This window comes from Rhinolophus hipposideros (genome assembly GCF_964194185.1).
Source record: "Rhinolophus hipposideros genome assembly, chromosome: 11".
NCBI classification, from domain to species: domain Eukaryota; kingdom Metazoa; phylum Chordata; class Mammalia; order Chiroptera; family Rhinolophidae; genus Rhinolophus; species Rhinolophus hipposideros.
Window position 1 is genome coordinate 70,971,998 of NC_138057.1, and position 23,838 is coordinate 70,995,835.

The 23,838-nt window shown below is 46.7% G+C and overlaps 1 protein-coding gene across 2 annotated transcripts in view; it reads right to left on the bottom strand.

The window, feature by feature from the left end:
• CDK5RAP2 (CDK5 regulatory subunit associated protein 2) overlaps positions 1-23,838 on the bottom strand; it is a 170,626-nt gene that overhangs the window by 42,698 nt on the left and 104,090 nt on the right. For both annotated transcript variants that reach the window (XM_081065527.1, XM_081065526.1), the window contains exons 21-24: positions 16,882-17,314; positions 11,233-11,464; positions 2,715-3,291; positions 652-884 (exon numbers count right to left, since the gene is read on the bottom strand). In XM_081065527.1, the coding sequence (XP_080921653.1) occupies positions 652-884; positions 2,715-3,291; positions 11,233-11,464; positions 16,882-17,314 (1,475 nt within the window). The remainder of the gene's footprint in view (positions 1-651; positions 885-2,714; positions 3,292-11,232; positions 11,465-16,881; positions 17,315-23,838) is intronic.

Consider the following 23,838-nt stretch of genomic DNA (forward strand, 5'->3'; position numbering starts at 1 on the left):
GAGAGAGAGAACCTGTGCAAATATGGCAAAATACTAACAACTGACATAGCTGCACGAAGGGTATATGGAAGTTCTTTGTTGTAGTCTTGAAAAATCGCAAATTATTTTTTTAAAAAACATTTATAATGCAATAAGATTTATCAAAGTACCTAGCATATAGCAAATGGTTAGCAAAGGTTTTCTTCCACCCTTCCTCTGACCACCTCTGACCCTTGAATATATTTTTTAACCAATGAAAGTTTTGGGGTGTTTTTTCTTGTTTTTGTTTGTTGTTGCCAACATTTAAAATTCATGAGCTTTTACAAAAAAAAAAAAAAAAATTTCCATCTTCTCTAGAAAATGTGGGGAAACCGACCACCATGTGGTGGGTGCCAGGAGCAGTGCTTCCGGGCTGTTTTCTCGCGTGTGCTTCACCCGCCTGGTCCCTGAGGCATTTACACTGCAACACAGGCCTGGAACAGAGCAGACCACCTATGCCATGGAAGCGGTCACTGGAAGGAAGCAGCTGCCATTGTGGCTTTGCTGTCACCTCATCAGAGCAGATGGTAGAAGGGAGGTAGGGCCAAGGAGTCCGTTCCTCCGGGGTCCTCCAAGAAGTCCTGGATCAATTACCGATATGTCTCAGGACCCGAAGGACCTCGCCCCACTTACCACCGAGAAACAGCTTTTCCAGTTTCTCGAGCAGCTCGGCACATTGATTCAGCTGCTCCTGGAGACCCTCGGCCACGTAGTAATCCACATCGCTGGCCCGCAGCAGCTCCCCAAACGCCTTCATCACAGTGTTCATGTGTTGACGACAAACGACACAGATGCCATGGCTCTCCTTAATCTGCTGCCGCTGAAGGGAGAGCTCCCTGGCTTGGGACTGAACTAATGAATTGTATCTGATAAAAGGGGGGAAAGAAAATGCTTGAACCATTTTAGAATTGAATTTTTGTGACCTTAACACTAATTGGAAAAATGACAAGAGCACAATTTTTAAAAGCCTGCAGCTGTACAAGTATATATACTTTTAGAATAATGGCAACTGTATAAGGTCACTCCTTCGATCTCAAAACAGCCAACAAATGCTGGCACAAAGGTTCTTCTGCAGTATTTTTAACCTTATGAAGCCCCCAATTAAAGTAAGATTGGCAAGGACTCAGGAGAGCAATCAGTTTCCATACACTCTTCAAAAATCCTATTCCAAATTGTAGGAACACAGGATCAGGGGACCCATGACAAATTCTCATGAAGAACAAAAAAAGAAACTGTAGGCAGGAAAACAAAGATAGGACTCCCTCTTCTCAACTTAAAGGTCAGGGAATAACCATAATCCTAACTACCATTTATGGAGGGTCTAGGATCCGTCACTCGCTGAATTAGGTATTTTTTATAAGTTATCACACCCTCCCAACCTCCCAACAAATGTATGAACCATCCCTTTTACGGAAGAAAAAACTGACTCTCAGAGATTGCGGTTAGTTCAATGATGAAGATTTTGGACTAACACACAGCTCTGCCTTCGAAGCCCATGCTCTATTAAGCAATGGTACCTCCTGACACCATATCCAATGTTTCCTACGTGAGCCCACGGGTTTTAGTAGCACTGAGAAAAACACAAGTTAAGGAAAATGTGGCTCATACAAACTGTGGCCGCAGTAAGTAACCTGGCTACACAGGGGCTTGGCAAAGACGCTGACCCCTCAGTTCGTGATTCCCCTTCCCTGAAATGACAGGGCATGGGGCTGGTGACCATTCACCCAAGTATGCGCATACTGATCACGTGACACCAGTACTGCAGCTGGGGGCCAGTTTCATGAGTGAGAAAGAATCAGAGTATCAGAATGGGGTGATATGAGCTTGAAGCCGGGCACGGGCTCTGACCGGCTCTGTGAATCTTCTCAGGCCATTCAAGGCAACCTCTTTGAGGTCATTTCCTCACCTACAGAAACACATTTAACAAATACCGCCTTCTCTGGTGCTTTTGAAGATTTAATAAGAAAAGTGCCTAACTAAAAGTCCGACACAACTGCTTTTCAATAAACACAAGCTCCCTTCAATCTCACTGTTTGGGAAGTCTTGAAAAATTCACTCTGGCTCCTCCAGCGCCAGCCTGTTCTGACAATTCAGAACAATGTGTTTGTGTCAAATTAGTGACGAATGAAGGTCAACTTTACAAATGATCCCATTTTTGCCATATCTCATGAAGCTAAACTGTACATATCTACGCCCATAAAACATATCTTCATGACCTAAGAATTCTTCTTTTCAACACAGGCTTATTTCTCTAAGATGACCTTAAAGGGCAAAGATATGGAAAATATTTATATTCTTCCCATCCTGCCTAGGACATCAGTTTCAGTTCCGTAGCACAGTAAAAGCCCACAACGGGATCCAGGCGTGAACACTGCCATTCAGCAAATACACCGCAAGTCACCAAGTGCCTGGTGAAAACCTTGACCCTGAGACCCCGATCTGAGGGGGGCAAAATCTGTCCAGCCAATTTCAGAGGGCACAACACTGGTACGTGGGCAGCCACCATTCTTTGTGGCCTCGTGTTTCACTTCTCCACAGGGCCTGGCTGCCTTCGTCCCACCATTACGCCTTCCTCGGTACACACCCCACCCCACAGCACAGCAGTTCCCCTTCAGCTCATGGGCTCCCACCTAGTGGCAACATAGGGGAACTGCAGGCTTAAACAGCTGGAGGAGACAGAGGTGGGATGTATGTACCTTGAGGGCGAGAGATCTCCGAACTTATTCTGCATGTTATGGACTTCACTGAAGAGCTCCATGTTCAAGTTCTGCTCCTTTTGCAGCTCACAGTCCTGTTCCACGAGCTGCTGTTCAATGCCCTCCAGCATCCTGCCGTCAATCATCTCTGGAGCCAGAGGATGGAGGAGTTTCATGCGTTTCATATAACGCACTTGGTGCAAACTTGAAAAAGTCATCTCTTCTTCGTCAGTATTGCCCTTGGGCTTGTTCAAGGCGTCCTGGGCCCCTTCTGTCCCACACAAAACTGTGATAATGGCCTCACTGCACTGGGAGTGCTTTTGAAGCTGAAATAGAAAATTCCGGTAGCCCTCGAGCTCCATTTCCAAGTCACAGATTTTCTGTTTTAAGTTTTCTGTATCATTTGAGGTATCAGTGTTCTCAGAATGATCGGTTCCAATCACACTGCCTTTAGTGGAAAGCTGACCCTTAGAACTCAGGTAAGTAGCTACTAAAATTGGGCCCTGAAAATCTTCAGAAAGGTTCTCTTTGCATGTTGGCATGATGGCAAGGTCACCGGGCTGGAAAATTTCAGAGTCTGAAAATCAAACACATTTATGTCAGTATCTCCTTAGCTGAAAATCACCCCCTGTCCTTCTTCACAGCCACTGCCACAACAAGACCACAAGCCTCCCTGATTCGACTCTTCTTCCCTCTTAGCTCTCAATCCATCCTCTTCCTCAGAGCGACTGGCGTAAAAACTAAATTTAACCATGGTACCCACCCTCCTGCCACCTAAACCTGATCAATATCTCACTGTCTTGAAGATCAAATCCAAACTCCCCCTCACAGCATCTGAGACCCCCAAGATCTAGTTCCAGGCAAGTGTTTCAGCAATACCCCCTGGAACCACCTATGGAGATTCCCTACTTCCCATCATTCCCTCCACACACCAGGCTGGTTCCTGCCTCCATGCTTCTGCATGTGCATTTCCCTCTGCCTGGAATATACCTGACCCTCAACTCTACTCCTACTCAGTGAACTCCCATTCGTCTTTCAACAGCCGGATCTGATTTCCCTCTTCTGCAAGTCCATCTCCAAACTATGAGAAACACTCACTTCCCTCCACGCTTCCCCAGCACCTCCTACATATCACCGGAGAGAAGGGTACTGCATGCTGGGTGCTGATGTAGGAATGACAACTGGCTTATTTATTTATTTACCTAGCAATTAGTTGTTTGGATTCTTCTCTCCCTCACTGGCCTTTTATCTTCACATTCTCAGTGCCTTCCGTGTTTTCCCGAAAATAAGACCGGGTCTTATATTAAGGTTTGCTCCAAAAGACACATTAGGGCTTATGTTCAGGGGATGTCATCCTGAAACATCATGCTAGGGCTTATGTTCCGGTGAGGTCTTATTTTCGGGGAAACACGGTAGTAGAGTACCTAGCCAGAGCTCAAGTCAGTGAAGGTCTGATAAATATTGGGTACTGAGTGAAGTAACGATAAAGAGCAGTAATTCTAAAATCCACGACAGATGAGAGAGTCTTCTCATTTCCATGGCTGTCAGTTGCCAGGAGATGCCATGATGGCCCCTGCAGTGAGCTGTTGTAATGACTCACAACCCTGCCCGGAAACATTTCCTTACAGCAAATTTAAATCTCCAGAGATGCGACCTATGTGTTTGAGAGGTGGGGTGCTACTGCAAAAGAATACATAGCTTTGACGCCAAAGAGAAGTGGGGTCACGCTCAGCTTTGCCACTTTCTGGCTGCACAGCCTTAGACAAGTAATTTGCTATCCCAGAGCCTCAGTTTCCCCAGAGATGCCTAATATGCTTGCTGTGAGGCTTCAAGCTCAGGCCTGAGTCCAGAGCTTCCGTCCTTAACCACATACCACGCTGCCTGCTGTTCAGGGGAAGCTCAGTTCAATAGAAGGAATGGTTTGAATATGTAGAGGCAGCAAAATTTAGCAGAAAAACCCATCTTTGAAAACCAAGAGTTCTGGTTTCAATCTATGGCTCTGCCATTTACCTGCATGTCATTTAGTTACATGACGTCAGGCAAATTCCTTAACCTCTCCTGAGCCTCAGTAGCTTCATCTGCAAAATGGAAAGCATATCAGTCATTGTGGCAGGTAGCGTTTGTTTTGTTTTTAGGATCAAACGGAACAATACCTGCAAAAAGACTAAGTGTCTGGTACCTAGCAGCGAAGGAACACAGCTAATATTAACATCCTCTGCTTCCCTAAAACGGTTCAGAGATGGAAGAGAATGCCTATCACAGGGGGCATTTGTGCAAAGGCGGTGGACCCAGGAAACACTGCGAAAGCAGCAGTGCGGATTGGATGAGAGAACCTAGATCTCTCAGAACGAAAAGCACGCAAAAGTCTTTGTCAGGCTGTACATTCCAATTTCTAGGTTCTGTAATGGCTCCTCCTGACTTCGAGCCCATTTTTGTCCCTCTGCTCACGACACAAATACCATAAAGTAAACCGTTTTATTTTAGAAAGCAACTGCTCCATGACCTAAAGGAAGCATTCCTAATACAGCACTTTTACTGTATAAAATTCGTTATAATCACTCGTCTCTGAGGTCCTTCAGGGAGACCATGTCATCCATCTCTGTGTCTCCAGAGTCTGGCTCAGGGCCTGGGGCAGACCAGGCACTCAGTAAGTACTGCTGGCTGAGTGATATAACAGAGAGACAGAGGGAGAGGTCTCCACAAGGCTTTTTCCCAGGGAGTCACCCTCCAAGACAAGGAAACAGCTTTGCTGTAACAACCACGCGGTAATGGAATTTCATGGCAAGAAGCTATGTTCCCAAGTGAGAATAAAAATCAGTTCCAATGACTGCTGTTACGTGATCATGAGGCAAAGACACATGTCCCTACACAAATGTCCCTTTATGATACAGACTGTGGCCAGCTCTGATTAGCTACACACATACGTGCACACACCCCATGCCCCCCCAGAATGGATGGGCGTGCATTCTCATAGTCACCCCACTTTATACGTGGCTCCTGACACCACACATCTAACATTCAGACACTTGACATGCACCATCTTCACTTCGGAAGTGCCCCCTTCGTTAGCAGAGATAAGGATGTGATTTCCAGGCTCCAAGGCCAGCAGACAGCAAGCCCAGCATTAACACGGCAACACGGCTGCTGTTCTCAGCTCCACAGTCCCCGATGAAAGTCCAGGAGTTGCTTCCATTTTTCATGTAAAAATCAGTGCATGGAGGGTGTGGGGGAGGGAGGATTATGAGCTGCAGTGTACGGCGTGAACCTGCACGTTCACACAAGACTGTGTGCCAGGACCTGGCCTAGGCACCAAGCTCCTCGTCTGTGCTAGCACTTAATCTTCACAACAACCCCATGAGGCATCACCAGTATCCCCATTTTACAGGAAGAGGGATACGACCTTGCCCAAGGTCAAGGCGAGGAACCAGCAGAGCCCCGTTAGAGCCTGGTAGCACGCCTCCAACACTCTGAATGCTGCCTCCTGATGTACCTTCCTGCAGCCAGGGTCTCCCACATCTGGGCTGCAGAAGCAAGGGAGACATTCCTCAATCCTCAATGTGAGGGCCAAAACCATCTGTGGACTTCCCTTCATTCACTTCCCAAGTATCTACATCAAGGGGCGTCACACAGTACCCAGCCTTGCAAAGGGCAGTCACTGAGCAAGTCGTTTTAAGACCAAAACATGGGGGGTTAAACGGGAATGTCTAAATAACAGGGGTTCAGAAAGGCCTTGCCTGGAAAGTGACATTTAAGCAGAGGCTTATAGGATGCGGCATCAGCCAGGCAATAACCAGAGGGGGGAAATGCAGGAAGAGGCAGCAGCATGTTTAAAGTTCTAGAAACAGATTAAGAAAAAGGAAAGCAGTTCACTAAGGTAGGGATTTGAGAGGAAAAGAGAAACAGTCAAGAAGCCTTCAGTAGTCCACTATGAACAAGAAATTAAAAGATGTCTCAGGACCATTTATTTGCATTATGGGAATACTATATAATTCTGGAACTTTCTATAATTCAGCTAAGTGACACTCATATATAACCTGGTAGAGTGGCTTTCTCCTCAAAGCTCAGAACACTCAGAAGCATGTGACCATGTTTTCACCATCAGGAATCGAGCCCATCACTCAGTATTTCCCCAGAAACTGGTATTCTCCCAGGGCCACCCCATGACAACGTTAGGATTCCTGAAGGCAACTGTTTCTTACAGACTGAATTAGGTCCAGATTAATGGTGATTTTTGTTTGTTTGTTTTTAAATGAAGGGGAAAAAGATCTAAGGTAAAAAGAAAAAAATGTAAGCATTAGTTCATTCTGATTGAATGGGAATGGGAATGTTATATCCTCCTTTGTGCTTACCTGTATGCTTATAATAATTCGTAACTTTAAGATGAAAGAGATGCAGCATGCCTGGCCCATCACTCACGTCGGTACCCTTCCCACGGACTTGCCCAACAAACTCCACAGAACAGGTGTCAGCTCCGGCTCACCTCTGACCCACTGTGCAGACCTGAGAGCAGCCCGCACACAGGGAACACTGCCTGACCTGGGGCCGGCAGGGAGATGCCAGAGAGCCGGCACTGGTCCTGATGGCCTGGACCACCAGAACACAGCCTGCTGCCCCGCTGAAAAGTCTCTGACACAGGGACTGGGAAACTCAGGCAGACGTCTCACTGGACCTCGACTTGTCCACCTCTTACCAGATGGGTGACCTGGATCAATTCGTGTTAAAACCCTCAGCTTCCTCATGTGTTGAACGGTACTAACGATGATGCCGTAAGATGGTTGTTGCAGGGCTTAGTAATAATTCTTACATGAAATGCCCCAAATGGTGCCTGGCACACAGTAGCTGTTCGATATACATAGGGGTTGAATTCTGCCCAGGCTTATAACTGGCTTGCTGATCACTGTCCCTTTCCTCCTTTCTCCAGACACAGGGAGTGGTTTTAATTTTTTTTTTCTTTTTTGTTCTCCAGGGCTGTGCTGGTAGGTTGCTCCCACAAGGAGCTAGGCTATGGGCATTCACATAGAAAACAAAAAAATAGATAAAACCACAGACTTGAAACTTAGCCAAGCAACTGAGAAGAACACAAAGATACAAAAGGGAAATAAAAACACTGGGGAGGCAAAATGCAATTTATAAGATAAAATTAATCTATCGAGCTGCCATAACAGGACATAAAAAGCATAAATATACTGCAGCTTGTCTGACACGGTTTAAGTCCAGGCTCTCAAAAAACTGTGAGTGAGAAAATGAATTCTATAGACTCATGTCCACCTTTCCCAAGAAGAGAGAAGGCCCAGGGTCTTCTGGGCAACCACGGAAGTAGCACCTGGCTGAGGCACCCTAGGGTCTCAGCAAAAAATAAAAACCTTGTTAAGTGCAAATGGCAAGCCCTGGGCAAAGTGCCAGGGAATCTGTTGGGTTAAGTCACCTTGCTGTAAAATCTTTCCTTTCTGAAGTGCTCCCGCCTTCTGCCTGGAACTGATCGGTTTAATTATCTGGTCCCCACCCCCCACTAGACAGGAAGTTCTCAGAAGGCAGAGACTACCCCTCATGCCCCTCTCTCCCCCACACTGAGTGTATGAGGCTGAGGCCTGGATGGGTAGATGGATAAATTAAGAGTAGGCGGGAAAGGAGGGAGGGAGGGAAGAGCAATCCTGCCAAAGGATTGAGGTTTCAGCTTATCCTGAAACCTCAACTATGGTAAACACAAGAAAGAACCTTAAATTAAATGGAAAATACCTCCAGCTATCGATCATCCTAAAATCCATATGCAAAGTATCATGTACTATACTAGCTTCATGAAACCGTAAAGGGCGCAGGCTTTGAAATTCGGCAGCTCGCGAAGTTAGCGCGACTATAGCCAAGTCACTTTACCTCTAAAACTGCTGCCTCAACAATAAAACAGGACTAATTACTGTGCCCGCCTCAAAGGACTGTGAAGAGGATCCAGTCAGATCCTGTATTTAAAATGGACAGTGGGGATGAATGAACAGCGGCGGCTGGGTTCCGACTGTCCCCGGAAGTCCAAGGCTCCAGCCATCTCCCACCCTGAACCCCTCTGAAAACCCCTACGCGATGCAATCTTCCCACCTGGCTATGCAAACCGTTCACGGGCAAACATCCCAATTAATCTCAATCTTCCCCCACACATTCATCTCACCTCCTTGTTCTAAGGGAACCGGGCTGTCCCCCAATAAGCTTCTCTTCCTCAGGAGAGGATGTTTCCTTCTCACACCCCTGTATTGTGGACCTGGACGTGTGTAAGTACCTTTGCTCTCCCCTGACCCTTCCAGATTGTTCTCTCTCTTCCCTAAACACTCTGGCTTTGCAGTTCATGCTGTCAGCCTATGCCACCACCTCCCCCACCTTACTGCACAAATCCACGGTCACCTGATTCCTCGAATCTCTTGAGGTTCAATGGACTACGTGGCTCCTAACTGCCCTGCTGCTCTGTACCGCTTTACAGAGAAACTCCTCAGAGCTGTCTGTTCTTGCTGTCTCCAACTGCTCTCTTCCCCTCCCTCTGGAACCCATGCCCATCCGGCCTCACCACTCCACAGAAACAGCTCCCTTCAAGGTCACCAAGGACTCCCCACTGCTAAGTCTCAAGGCCAACTCTCAGTCCTCGTCTTACTTGCCTTATTGGCAACATTCAGCACAGCTAACCTGTCGTTCACTCAGCTTCTGGGTGCCATCCTCTCATGGCTCTACTCCTACCTCACTGGCTGCTCCTTCTCGGTCCAACCTCTACGTACTAGAGAGCCCCAGTCTCAGTTTCCGGCCCTGGTCCCTATGTCTCCAAGTCTTATGACTTCAAATACCAAGGATGTGTTGCTAGCTCTCGCCTAGACCTCGCCTTGTGACTCCAGATGCATCTGTAGCCAACCACTTAGCTGACATCTCCTCTGGGGTGGTCTCACATAACTCCTGCCTCTCCGGCAGTCTTTCCCATCTGGGTGTATGGCAACTCCATGCTTCCAACAGTTCACATTCAAAGTGATTCTTTAAAGCAGAGGTAGGACTACTTTTTTTTTAAAAGCCCAATAATAAATATTTCAGACTTTGTGAGCCACTCACCTCTGCCATCATAGCGCAAAAGCAGTCACAGACAATATGCAAATGAGGAAGCGTGGCTATGTTCCAACAAAATGTTACAAATACAGGCAGCAATGGCTCACAGTCCGTCGTCTACCAATTCCTGCTTTAAAGCTTAAGTCGGATCACGTCACTGGGTTGCTCAAAACCCTCCAACGGTTTCCAGTCTTACCTAGAATAAAAGACAGAACCCTAGCACAGCCTGCGAGGCCTACTCGATCTGCCACGTCCCTGGCCTCTTTCCTTCTCCTTTCTCACTCCACTCCAGCCACAGAGAGGGCCTCCTTCCTAGTCATCTCAAGTTCAAAGCAACATCAGGGCATTTGCCCTTCTTCCTTCTGCCAGGAAGGCACTTCCCAAGATGACTAGTCCAGTTATTCCCTCCTAGTTCCCATTTAAATGTCGCCTCAGCAGGGATGATCTCTCAAACAGTCCATGTACATTAGCAAACCCTACTCCCATTCCACATTACCTATGCCCTTGACCCTGCTTTGTTTTACTCTACAGCACTTCTTAGCTCAAGTATCATATACCTGCTTATCGGCTTACTGGCTTTCTCTCCCCACAAGAATGCAAGCTGGACACAGACGTCATCTGCTTTGTTCACGCCTGTCTCCCCAGTGACTACAATAGTGCTTGGCACACAGAGGATTTAATAAATACTTTCTGAATAAAGAAAAGGTTGCTACTGTTGTTCTTGGTATTGTATGTTGCTGTCATTTGCTTATAGCAGAAGTTCAAAATCAGGAGTCAACATAAGTACTTTTGTGGATTCATGAACTCTCTAAAAATGATTCTCAAAGGGGCAGTGATCCCAAATCTCTAAGCACCATTGTCTCAGACTAGAGGACCCCACCTGAGGTGCTCCCTCCAAGTCTCTGGAGTCTAACCTTGACATATTTTGTCCCAGGGGCTCTCTATTTTGGAACCTCCCAGGAGAACATAACAGCAAATTCAAGGTGGTTAGGGAGGCAGGTCACATCTAGAGGAAGACATAAGGGCAGTAGGGTTTGGAACTAGTCCTGGACATTCCAAAGAACCCTGCGAAGAGGACTCTTACTTACATACCCGATGCCACACGCCCGAGGCCTCCACAGACCAAGCCACAAAAAAAGCCCAGATTCAAGGTATCCCACAACTGGGACACGCACAGACAATCCCTAGTGAAGGGACAGTGGCCTCTCAAGACCCGTGAGCACTACAAGTCGCCTTTATCCAGACGCCAGAATAAAATAAAAACAATAGATTCATTTTCCTCATTGTGTTTCCTCGATTGTATATTTGTCAAGAGTCAAGATTAATCACTGCAATTCATGAAATTTATACTCAAACTTATTGCAATTCTAAACAACAAGGTTGACATTTCAAGCAGTTCTATCGGGTCGTTCATCTAGCTCACGGAGAATACATTTTTCTAGGTGCTTACCTTTCAGTAACGTTTTGTCTGGCGCTGGCCTCTCCTCCATCATTGCTTCAGCCAGAATTAACTTTTGGTGAAGTTGCTTGTTGCAAGTTTTAAACTCCTTCAGCTCCCCCTGCAGCTCCAAGACCTGGCCCTGCAGGTGGGCCATCACCTTCTGCGTGGCAGGGAGCTGATACACACTTCCCACTGACCGTGATGGTTTTATTAGGATGGGCAAGCGAGACTTTTTAGCATCCTGAAAGCACACACACATGCAACAGTGAGTACACTTCGTCTGGTCACATTCTCGTGCCAATCTTATAAAATAGAATTCAAACCGCTGTCTAGATTTCCAGTTCCCATAATGGCACCTATGTTTGCCTCCTCGTCTACAGAGTTTCTGTCTTGGCAAGTATCTCCTCTGATTGGCAAGTGCCAAGCTTTTCCTCTATGGCACCTTCTTGGTCCTGGCCCACTGTCTTTCTGAACACTCTAGATGCTCAACATATGGCAGTCCTTTTCCCAACACAATCTTCTGGGAAACATTTCCTCGCTCCTCACCCAGTTCCTAATTTCCCGCCCATTCCTCACTCTAAGCCAATCTGCCTCCCACCCCTGCTTGTCCACCAGAAACACCCCTTACTCAAGTTTGCAGCAGTTACTGGGTCCCTAATGCAATACGTATTTCACATGCTCAGAGCTCCTGGCCTATCCTAGACGTCCTCATTTTCATTGGCTCCAAAGGGACTCCAAAGTCAACTGAAAACTCAGTTCTTCAGTTCTATCACCCCATGTCCCCAAAGCTACGCTGCTTCAACAATCTGTCTTGGTGAATCACACCACCACCCACTTCCTGCACGACACAGACACCTGGGAGTCCTTTTTAAACTTCCCTTTGTTATCAGTCACACGCTTTCGTCACTGCCCAGGTTCCATGAATTCCAACTCCCAAGCTGTCTCTGAATTCTTTCGCCTCTTCTCATCCCCCACTGCCACCATCCAACTCCAAGACGCTGTTAGCTTTCACTAAACCACGGCCGCAGACACATGAGTGGTCCCCCAACATTCATTCTTGCCCTTTCTAATCTGCTCTCCATACTGCAACAGGAAAGGCAAACCTACCATTCATCTCTTCTGCTTAAAACTATTTTAATTGCTTCCCACTTCTCTCATGACAAAGGTCGAGTCCTTACCATAGCCTACATGCTGTGAATAACCACAGCCTGAGTTACTGCCCTTCTCCCAATTTCCCCTACTTCCACACACTCCCTTTCTATCAGTTCCTCAAAGTGCTATGCTCCTTCCACCTCAGACCCTTGGCATATGCTGTCTCCTCTGCCCAGAACACTCTTTCTTATCCACCCCCACCAATCCCACTAGTCCTAATACATTCATTAGGACTCAGCTCAGATGTGCCTTCCTCAAGAGAATAGGCCTTGGATTTCCAAGACGAGGTCAGGCCTCCCTGTTATATACTCACAGCCCCTACAATTCTCCTGGGAGAACGTTAGTACCATTATAATTAAATGCCAACGCAATGACTTGCTCTTTATCTTCCACTCTGGTCCATAAGCTACACGGTTCGGGGCCTCTGCATTTCTTGGTCGTACTCTATCCACAGCTTCCAGTCCAAGAACTAGTATATAGTAAGGTCTCAACAATTACCATGTTTCCCCAAAAAAAAGACCTAGCTGGACTGTCAGCTCTAATGTATCTTTTGGAGCAAAAATTAATGTAAGACCCAGTCTTATATTACATTATATTATATAAGACCTGGCTTTATATTATATTATGTTATATTATATTTTATTATACCCAGTCTTATATTAAAATAATACCAGGTCTCATACTAATTTTTGCTCCAAAAGACGCATCAGAGCTGATGGTATGGCTAGGTCTTATTTTTGGGGAAACGAGGTACTTGTGGAATGAATATGCAAGCAATAACTTAAGAAGCCAAATGGGGGCGTTTTTCAAGCAAGGGAATTTGAAACATATTCAAACACTGAGGGGAGGGGTTGATCTAGATATATAAAGAACTATTACAATTCACTAATAAAATACAAATAACCCAATTAAAAGAGGGGCACAGGTTCTGAGAGAGTTCTCGAAAGGAGATACACATATGGCCAATAAGCACATGAAAACATGCTCCAGTTCATTTGTCACCAGAGAAATGCAGATCAAATTGCAATGAGATACTGAGACGTCTTACTCATTAGGACAGCTATAATCAAACAGGTATAACAAGTGTTGGCGAGGATGTGGAGAAACTGGGACTGTCATACATTGCCGGTGAAAATGTACACCAGGTACAGCTGTTTTAGAAAACGGTCTGGAAGTTCCTCAAAAGGTTAAACACAGATTACTCTATGACCCAGCAATTCCACTCCTAGGTATATACCTAGGAGAAATGAAGACATATGTACTCACAAAAACTTGTCCATGAAATTTCATAGCAACATTATTCATAACAGCAAAAAAGTGGAAGCTGCCCAAATGTCTATCAACTAATGAATGGATACATTAAATGTACTATGTTCATACAATGGACTATCGTTTGGCAATCAAAATAAATGAAGTACTCATACAGACTACAGCATGACTGAACCTTGAAAAAATTACGGTGAATGGAAGAAGCCAGTCACCAAAGAGCATATTTTATATGATTCCATTTGTATGAAATATCCAGATTCAGCAAATATACACAAACAGAAAGATCAGTGGTTACCTACCACTGGGGTGAGCAGGTGGGGGGAAACAGGAAGTGACTGCAGATGGGTTCAGGGTTTCTTTGCAGATAATGAAGGTGTCCTAAAATTGATTATAGTAATGGTTGCTCAGCTCTACAAAAACATTTTTAAAAACCCACTGCACTATATACTTTCAATGGGTGAATTGTATGGTATGTGAATTATATCTAAATAAAGCTATTATTTTTAAAAAAATGTTTTTTTTAAGTGGAGGAAAAGGAACCTGAGAGGAAAATAGGAAATATCTGGGACCCTGGAAATGAGGAAATCAGCATGATCTCTCAAGAAGGAAAGAAGAGGAAAAGTCCCTTCTAGCACATTCTAGGATGTAAAATGCTTTCAAGCACATTCTCCCATAAGCCTCAAGTAAACTGTGTATTCCCAGAGCTCACAGGATAATAAAGTTATCGCGCCTATTTTCCAAAGACCTGAGATGTCAAACAACCCGTCAAAATCATACAGCAAGGTTAGACAGCTGGACCTCTAAAACTAGCTGTTCAGACTCCACTGCTCGTTAAGGAAAGTGAGGCACTTTCCTGCCCAGAAATTCCAGGGAAGGGGAGAGAATAGGTTCAAGGACAAGAACAGTCTGAGGTGGTGAAGGGCACCAGTTGGGAGGAGGTGGATGCCTCGTCAAAGAGGACTGAAAAATAACACTCATTTGCTTGGTCCTCAGTCTCCACCCATCTTTATTCCTGGATCCAAATCTGTGTGTCAGATGGCAGCAGAGAAGATATCTGCAAGTGCACAAATGCCAAAGCCAATTTCAGGCTGGAAGACTGCCGTCAGTCAACCCGACTCTGGTTCTAAAATAACACCACCCGAAATGCTACCTTATGGACACTGAACAGAGTCCCACCTACCACCTTCTTCAAGACGTCATGACGGAACTCCGCCCTTGGGAATGGGAATGGAAGGAGGACAGAAATGTACGCACACTCAGCTCCTACCACATACAAGGCACTTGGCGCACATGACCTCACTTAACCTTCACGCCAGCCTCAGGTTCTGGGCTACGCTGACCCCATCAGAGCCACTGAGAAAAGTCAGGTGACTTACCCCAGGACTCAAAGCAGGGAAGTGGCCAGGCCCAAAGCAATCACAGCTGTCTCTCTAAAGTCCATCCTCTTGCCTCGAAAACTAAACAACTGGCAGTACATCCTCTTTTCACTCGTGGGCTGCAATGATGTTCATTTTAACAGGACAGCAGAGTTCTGGCTTAAGCCTTAGGATTAATGATTTGACTGATTAATCAACAACCACAAAGAAAATCATTAAATTTCCTTCTACTTTGCGTAGACTGGAGGCCACAAGGGTGACAAGAGGGCTTCTTCCCTCCTGGGAAAGGTAGCTTTATAATGTCCGTGTCCACCTCTAAAACAGGACTGCAGTTTATATCCCTGCTGCTCGTCTTAACAGCTGAGTCACTCTGGACAATTTTCTGAGCCTTTCAGAGCTTCTACTTTCTCATCCATAAAATGTAGGTAATACCTACCTAACTCTTACACTTGTTGAGAAGATTAAACGTGATGATACAGCTATAGGTCTCTACCATGTTTCCCGGAAAATAAGACCTAGCAGGACCATCAGCTCTACTGCGTCTTTTGGAGCAAAAATTAATATAAGACAGGGTATTATATTATATTATATTACGGTATATAAGACCCAGTCTTATAGTAAAATAAGACTGGGTCTTATATTAATTTTTGCACCAAAAGACATTAGAGCTGATTGTCTGGCTAGGTCTTATTTTCGGGGAAACACAGTAGAAAACCCTCTTCTAGAAATTACAGTTTTGGTGCATAATTTAAAACAATCAAAAGCAATTTTGCTAATGATATATCTAACTCTCTTTGGTATGTACAAAAGCAGTAATTTAGTGGTCAGAAAATAAACTTAATCCTCCGTTCTGATGCTATACAGCAGTGTACAGCTGATGTCTCAGATGTAAAACACACGTCACAAACAAGAATAGCGACAGCATCACTGGAGCTCTATTAGACACATGACCCATTTCCTTCTCTACCCGAATGCACGCGTCTCCCTGCGGTGTGGATCCTCAACCCTAACCCCAACCCCTCCTCCCAGGACGATTTTAGCGAAAGGTCCAATCAAACATGGACAAGAGAGGCTGGCTTTTAATAACCTGGCATACTTGATGGTATCTGAGGAGAAGCTTAGAGAAGGCATCTTAACTGAAGCAAAATGCAGACATTCACTCAAGAACGGGACACGAGCACTTCAGGCCAGGACAGGCTGGAGGGTGGCCTGACCAGGGAAAGGGCATGGCTGTGCAGTCGGACACAGTGAGGGTCCCAGCTCGGCCCCTTTGCTGCGAGTGCATCACAGGCGCTCGTGGTCTGGCTGCTTCATCTCTGACGGTGTTGAAAGGATAAGAAAATGTAGACAAAGCCCACAAAATAGTAATTCTCAGACACAAAGTCTGTACAAACTAAAACCTAGCTTCTCGGCCCTACCCCTAAAGTCAGGTTATTACAATTTTATTGCAACCTGCAAAAGTAAATGTCCATCCACAGGTGAAAATTATTTAAATTCAGGCACATTCCGCACAACGGAATCGTATAGTCATTCTGGGGAAAGATGGTCCTGATACATGACATGAAAGAGAAAGCTACAGACAGGTGTACAAACATGACGCTATTTGTAGAAGGAAAACTCACAAATGTTATGATAGATAAATAAGACAGGGCTGAATGGGGAAGGAGGGAAAGAAGGGAAAAATGTCCAAAGACTTGGGAAGGTTAGGACAGACACCACCTCTAGGGAGAGGCCAGGATAGGTGCAGGCAGAGGGAGACCCCAGATTTTACATAAATCAAAAAAAGTAGTGGGAACAGAGGTGATTTTAAGTTTTTTGTTTGTATACAAGCAGCAGATAAACCACGTATGAAAACACTCACTTTGTCAGTCCTGCTGGGGGAGGGAAGGGAAATGGCTGGCGGCCCTGGCGTCCCGCTCGAGCTCTCTGGCTGATGCTCAGCGCTGAGTGTCGCATCTGCCAGCGTCTCTTCCCAAGCCCCTCTCCTGCCTCCGTGTTTGAATCTGAGCGAGGCGCCCTCTGTGGCCATGGTCTGCACAGAGGCATCTTTCAGCTCCAGCTGGGACGGTCCGCCAGCCTTTACTGGCTGGGTTCCCCAAGGTGACTTCAGTTCATCGTGCGGCTTGGAAGATGAGTTGGCTTGGAGGAAATGTCTCAGTTCACCTCTTAGCTGAACAGCCATCTGCTTACGTGTCTTCTCAGTTTTACCATCAAGGTGTTCTCTGGAAACGTCCTGCTCTGTCAAGCATATTGGTTCCAAAAGCAGTTCGCGCAGCACTTTCAGAAGGTCTGGCCTGTTTTTCCACAAGGGAAGGAAGTGGGAGAACTGAGCTTTCTGCTATGGCCTGGTCCCTTCCCCAGTTTCCTAAGTTTTCCCCAGAGTTTTCCTCTGGTCTGGCCCAGAGTCTATGTAAACTTAACACAGTGAGCATCTGCCACGTGCCAGGACCCACACCAGGTATTTTATCCCATGTCACTCATGACACCCACATACAGCAGGTACCACCATGTCTATTGCATGGATAGAAGAGAACTGATTTGACCAAGTACACAGCAAGTGAGGGGGCCAAGTGGCTCAGTGGCTACCTGGATGTAGGCTGGGCCTAGAAGGAACAACCAGGGTCATCAAGTATTCATGACAATTGTAAGGTCCACCCGGCCCCAGGCCCATTTCTACATCCAGAGGCAAGTATGGCTTTGGATAAATTCAGCTGACCTAGTGGATCCATCAGTGACCTGCTCTATCATGGCGCACGGCTGGTGTTCAGTAAACAGGTGCTGAATGCAGGGGTGCTGTAAACTGCTCTGAACATAAGGAGCAGTGGCTTTGAAATCAGACAAAATGGCAATTCTAACTGCAATTCTTTGAAAGTAAGGAAAGGCTTCCTCCACGGGACAGCTATGAGGATTAACCGACAGAGTGCCTGGGTGGCAGATGCTTTGCATGCCCCTTGCCACATGCCCTAGGCCTCCGCCGGGTTGCAGCCACAGCTGTGTGGACAGCTCCCGCCGACACAGACAACCCCCGCTCAAGCACGCCCTGCATCTCTCTGCTGCCTTAGGACTTTTTCCGGAGCTCTCTGAGCCAGCCAGCAGGGCAGTAGGGAAGTGTGGACCACTTTATACGTGCGGGGGAACCCCTCAAGCTGGGGGAGAGAACCGTTGGGTAAATGTTCCAGTCTCCCATCCCTCCCGCTGGAGGAGGGACAACACTGAGGCACAGCTGTGCCGTCTGTCAGAGGGTACCCAGTGGGACTGAGCCCCAGCTGCCCACAGCAGTAGCTAGGTCAGTAATGTCCAGTTATTGGCTTTGCCTCCATTTCTATCATCTTCGCCCTGATCCCTCCTTCCTGCCCCCTGGAACCAACATTCCAAATAAATCATGGCACCCAAGGCTTCACCTCAGGTTTTGCTTTCCCGGGTACTTCACCACACCAGCACGTAGAAGCCCTTGTGGGGGTGTTTCTTGTGCCAGGCCACGGAGTGGACACCGGGGGCAAAGCTACCTGCGAGGACTTAGACTACAGCTGGAGGCAGGTGTGTGCACGAGGCAAAGGGAGAAAGTGAGGCACAGGGAGGTGCAAGTGCGGGAGGGCTGCAGAGCCACGTCCCAGGGTGTCCAGACCGGGGTGGCAGGAAGAAGGTCAGAAAAGGATTCTAGAGTCCATAGAGGCTGGCTGGGAGAAGGAAAATGGAACGTTCTAAGCATGGAAAACGCTAAGAACAGAGTCAAGACCCTGGCGAATCAGGAGGTGATGCTGGAAGTGAGGCAGGGGAAACCCCGCCGTGTTACAAAGGGAGCCACTGCAAGGCTCTGTGAGGGACTAGCGGGGTCACACATATGCTCTGGAAAGGGGACTCTGGCTGTGATGCAAAGAACGAATGGAGAGATTTCCTGTCAAGAGGGTGGTGTGAGTACACACAGCGTCCCCTCCCACTCTGTTCTAAACACATGTAAAGGACAGCAAAAATATATAACAACAAAATGTTTTGAGGTGCACTACAGGATTCAAAGGATACAATGTATCCAAAGGTCAGAAACAGAAGAGACCCAAAGTCATGAGAAGAGGCACATGTGCAGAAAGCAGTGGGGCCAAAAATTTAATTCCCATAGTAGAAGAAGAACCATTCGAATTTCCTGAGACCTAAACTAAGACCTAAAAAGCCACGATGAGGCAACTTCAAAACCAGCTGCAGAGGGGAGTAAGAGTGGGGGAGCCGGCAGGGCTGTTAACGACGCAAAGCAAACCTGCATCCAAACCCACTATCATGTAAGACAAGCAATCCCACACAAGTGAGAGTGTCCACTCAAGAAAATTTAAAAAATTAAGCAACCCAAAGAAGATTTTAAAATAAGTATGTTTCAATCACCTAAAAATATAAAAGGAAATTCATTAAAAATAAGAGAAAATTGGGTGGCCGGTTAGCTCAGTTGGTTAGAGTGTGATGCTAATAACACCAAGGTTGCCGGTTCGATCCCCACATGGGCCACTGTGAAATGCGCCCTCCTTAAAAATAAATAAATAAATAAAAATAAAATAAAATGAAGAGACACGCTACATTTAAAAAAAAAAAAAGAAAGAGAAAGTTATAAAACAGACGGAAAATTATGAAAAAAGGAAGTGGAGGGGGGCAAGGGCAGAAGGAGAGGCCAGCTGGAAGGCTCTGGCTATGTTCTGGGAAAAAGAAGATGGGTGATATAGGGATGGTCAGCAAAGGGAAGGGGACAGAACAGGCCCTCGTCAGTGTTAGATCTTTTTTGTTCTCTCTGCAGTTTCCCCTACCTGCCTTATTTCCAAAAACCTTGTGGGACAGTCAGACTATGCCTACCGATGCCCTTCAGGTACCCTGAGCTTCCCATGCTCTGTATCTTTGCTACCCCTCAAAGTGATATGAACCCATGTTTCATCTTCCCCACTGAGCCCTCGCTGGGGCAGGGGGAAGGCCTGACTCTTATCTGGATTCCAATCATCTAGCTCTGGGGCAGAGTCAATTCAATTCCAATGAAATAGCTACAGCACACTAAAATCGAGTAAAAAAATAAAAGTATAAAAAACAAAATTAAAATGTATGGTACATTTTTCACTTCTAATGTGGAATCATCTAGACTACACAAACCATCTTAAAATTCAGTAAACCCAGACTTTAAAAATATTTCTGGTATTTCAAACACGTTAAACTAAATTTTCCTTTCCTCTCTTTCCCTTAATATAGATTAAAAATAATGACAATTGCTATTCAGCTAGCCAAGGGAGAACCATTACTCACTACCAAACAACACACAATAAAACCCAGGAAAAAGACTTTACAAATGGGTAGTAAAAGGTGGTGAAAGAGGCCATTATAATATACTAAAGTGGTGGTGCTGTTAAATAAAACATTTCAAGTGTTCCTTTGCTAGAAATCTGAACAGCAGATTCATTAAGCTGTCGCCATAATCAGGACCTTTTTAATGGTTCAGTCCAAGGGTCTTGTCAGAGGCCCAAACATTGTTTATATACCCTTCCCGAGCATCTCTGTCGCACAGAGGGTAGAAGGGGAAAGGAAGCGACATTTATGAAGCACTCACGGTGTGTCAGATCCTTTAAATACATTTAGTCCTCATGGTAAGACTGTGAGATGGGGACTGATACTAACCCCATTTCACACATGAAGAAACAGGACCATAAATATTCAAGATCCCCTAGTAAAATGGGACTGGAAAGACTGGAGCCCAGGCCTTCCTGACTCCAAAGAAGCACAGCATTCTTTCCAGTTTCCTAAACTTACCTTCTACTATGTGTGGAGCTTTTGATTGCCTGCACCTTCATTCAAATATTTACTGGGCACCACCCATTGGTCATGCAAGGCAGTGGAAATGCAAGGGGGAGAAGAATCACGGAGCTGACGTTTTATTAAGGAGAAGACAGACAGACGTTCCTGGACGCATGGATAACTAAGTAAGACATGCCAGGCAATGACAAGTACACTGATTTGAGAAAGGAGATCCTGAGACAAGTGTGTCAGACAGAGAGGTCAGGAAAGGCCTCTCTACAGAGCCGCTATCTAGCTGAGACCCCACGAGGCACATATATTACCAGGAAAAGAGCCTCCCAGGTAGAGGAAGTGGCTACTGCAAAGGCCTGGAGATGAGAACAAGCGTGGGTGTTTGAGGAACAGTGAGAAGGTCAGTGCGGCTGGAGCACAGTGAACAGGAAGGTAGGCGATAAAGACAGAAAAGCAGGCAGAGGCCAGGTCCCGAAGCTGACCCTGCTGTGAGGGCAATGGAAACCCACTGGAGGGCTTTAGGCATGGGAGAGCCAGGGCCTGATCTACGTTCCCACAAGGTCGCTCTGGCTGCTCTGTGGAGAATGGACTGTCGAGGAGGCCAGGCAAGACATGGACTCAGAGGACGGTAGGAAAGATGTGATGGGGTTAAATGAGGCGCACACACTGCAGGTGGAATCAGCAGGACTTGCTGATGGGGCCGGGGGTTGTGGAAACGACTTCCGGCGACACCAGGTAGACAGCAGTGCTATTACTGACAGGTGAAAGAAGAGCAGAGAAGGAGATTAGAACAGGGAGTCGGGTTTTGGACAGATGAATGTTCACATGTCTTAGCCAGGGGGAGGCGTCGAGTAAGACAGTCGGCCGTATGAGGTGGAGAAGGTCTGGGCATACATTCGGAAATCCCACTGCATGCTCCAAAGCCATGGGAGAGGGAAGATAGAGAGAGAAGGGGGCTGGGAACTCAACTCTGAGATCCTCCACATCCAAGAGCCAGCAAAGGAGACTGAGAAGGAGAGGCCACAGGTGGGGCACCCAACAGACCAGAGGGAGGGGCCAGCTGCTGCGGAAAGGCTGCCCTTGCCACTGGATTTCACAAGGTGGACACTTGTCACTGACCTCGATAAGTGGAGTGACTAAAAGCACTAGGAATGGGATAAAGAGAGAATGGAAGGGAAGAAAGTAGATACAGCGAATACAAGTAGTTCTTCCCTGACTTTAAGGGGACTCAAGCAACTGGACAGTAGCTGGCGTGAAAAGGTGGGGGAGGGGAGCAGGTTCACATTGATGCTTGTCCTGTTACTGGAAATGAGTCAGTGATAGGAAAAAGTAATGATGCAGAAAAGAGAGGGCGCCCAGAGCGGACAGGAACTAAATCCCAAGGGGAGGGTTGGTCTTGAGGAGGAGCAGGGATATTTATGTCTTCCATTCCAAAGCAGGAAAGTCAGCTTGTGGGTAGAGAGGCAAATAAGCTGGCAGCACTGGTGGAAAAAGTGAAACAGTTTGAGTTCACCTGTTTCTGTTTTCTCGGTGACATGTCAGGCAGGGTCATCAGTCAGGGAGGGGAGAAGAGAAACTGCAAAGCAGTCAGTTGCTGGGCAAGGTTCAGTGCTCATTTTGAAATTAGTGACAATAAAGGACGACCTGTCATATGATCATGTGTGACATGAGTCGCTGGCCAAGACAAGGTCTTAAGGAAGGGTTGGTTGCAACAGCTAAACAGGAGCATTCATCAGAGGCACCAGCATGTGCAAAGGCTCTGAAACAAAGCAGTCAGCCTGTTCTAGGAACGGAAAGAACAGCAGTGTGGCCGAAGCACAGGAGCAAGGCAAGAACAGCGCCAACAGAGCCGAAGGTCAGAGCAGCTGGACCACACAGGCCCTAGTGGCCACATTAACGGTTCTGATCCCAAGAAAAGTAAAGAGTCGCTGAAGGATTTAAGTAGAGAAATGAAGTGATTGCTCAGGAAGTAGCGTGGAAAACAGAGGGGAAGGGGGCAAGGATGGCTGCAGGAAACTAGTGAGGACATTATTGCAGAGATGCCAGAGAAATACGACGGCAGCTAGGAATGAAGAGGAGAGCACAGGAATGGCAAGAAATCTATGAATTAAGGGCTACTTAGCAGGTAAAACGGTCAGAACTTAGGTTTGGGAGGTGAAGGAAAGGGGAGACTCCAGGAGGACCCTGGGGTGCTGTGTCCCCCTGTAGCAGGGAATCCACCTTCACGCCCTTGCCAGGGCTACCCCCCTGCAGCCCATATGCTGCCAAGCCTCTTTAGAACTTAGCAGACTGCTAACATCTCTGGACCTCTCACCAGCGCCACTCTCCAGGGTTACCTTACCTGTCCCTGAAACATGCCCAGCAGAGCAGACTCGGATTTTCTAGGAGTTAGGGCCCCTACTTTTGTCACTCAGAGCTCAAGACTGTATTAGCTTTGTAAAAAACCAACAGTCCCCAAGGGCTACCCCTTTAGATTTTCAGATATCAAATTTCACACCTAATTTTAGGCTACAATGACCAAAACATCTCGGTGATAAAATCCTAGACCACAGTCCTCCAGGGAATGGGGACAAAATGAATTGGAAACACGTAAAGAGAGGGCTAAAATCACACACATGGTGACCAGCACAGGGGAGGAGGGACCAGCCAGGCGCGCCCCGCACTGACCCTTTCCTCCAACGGATGGATTGCTCCTGTTGATCAAGTACAAGACAGCTAATTAGGCTAAAGTGACTACTGGGTAAGTTGCACCCTTATCGCACCCTTATTTCATCCTAGCAGACAGGGTGAATTAGAGTTGCTCCTGGGGCCCAGCTACTCTGCTAGCCCCCTAGGCCATGGGGTGGACGGCTAGAAGGTGGAAGGGCTCCGAGGCTGAAGGGAAGTCTCAGGCGCACATCTGTGCGAGCTCTGCACTGGGGTTATTAGACTTATCAGACACAGCTCAGCAGTGACTGCAGAGGCACGACTCACCGGCTCTCTCTGTGTCTTGCATACAGTATGAATCTTACCTGAGAGTTGTAGAAAGGGGTAGGAGTAACTGGCCGGGCAA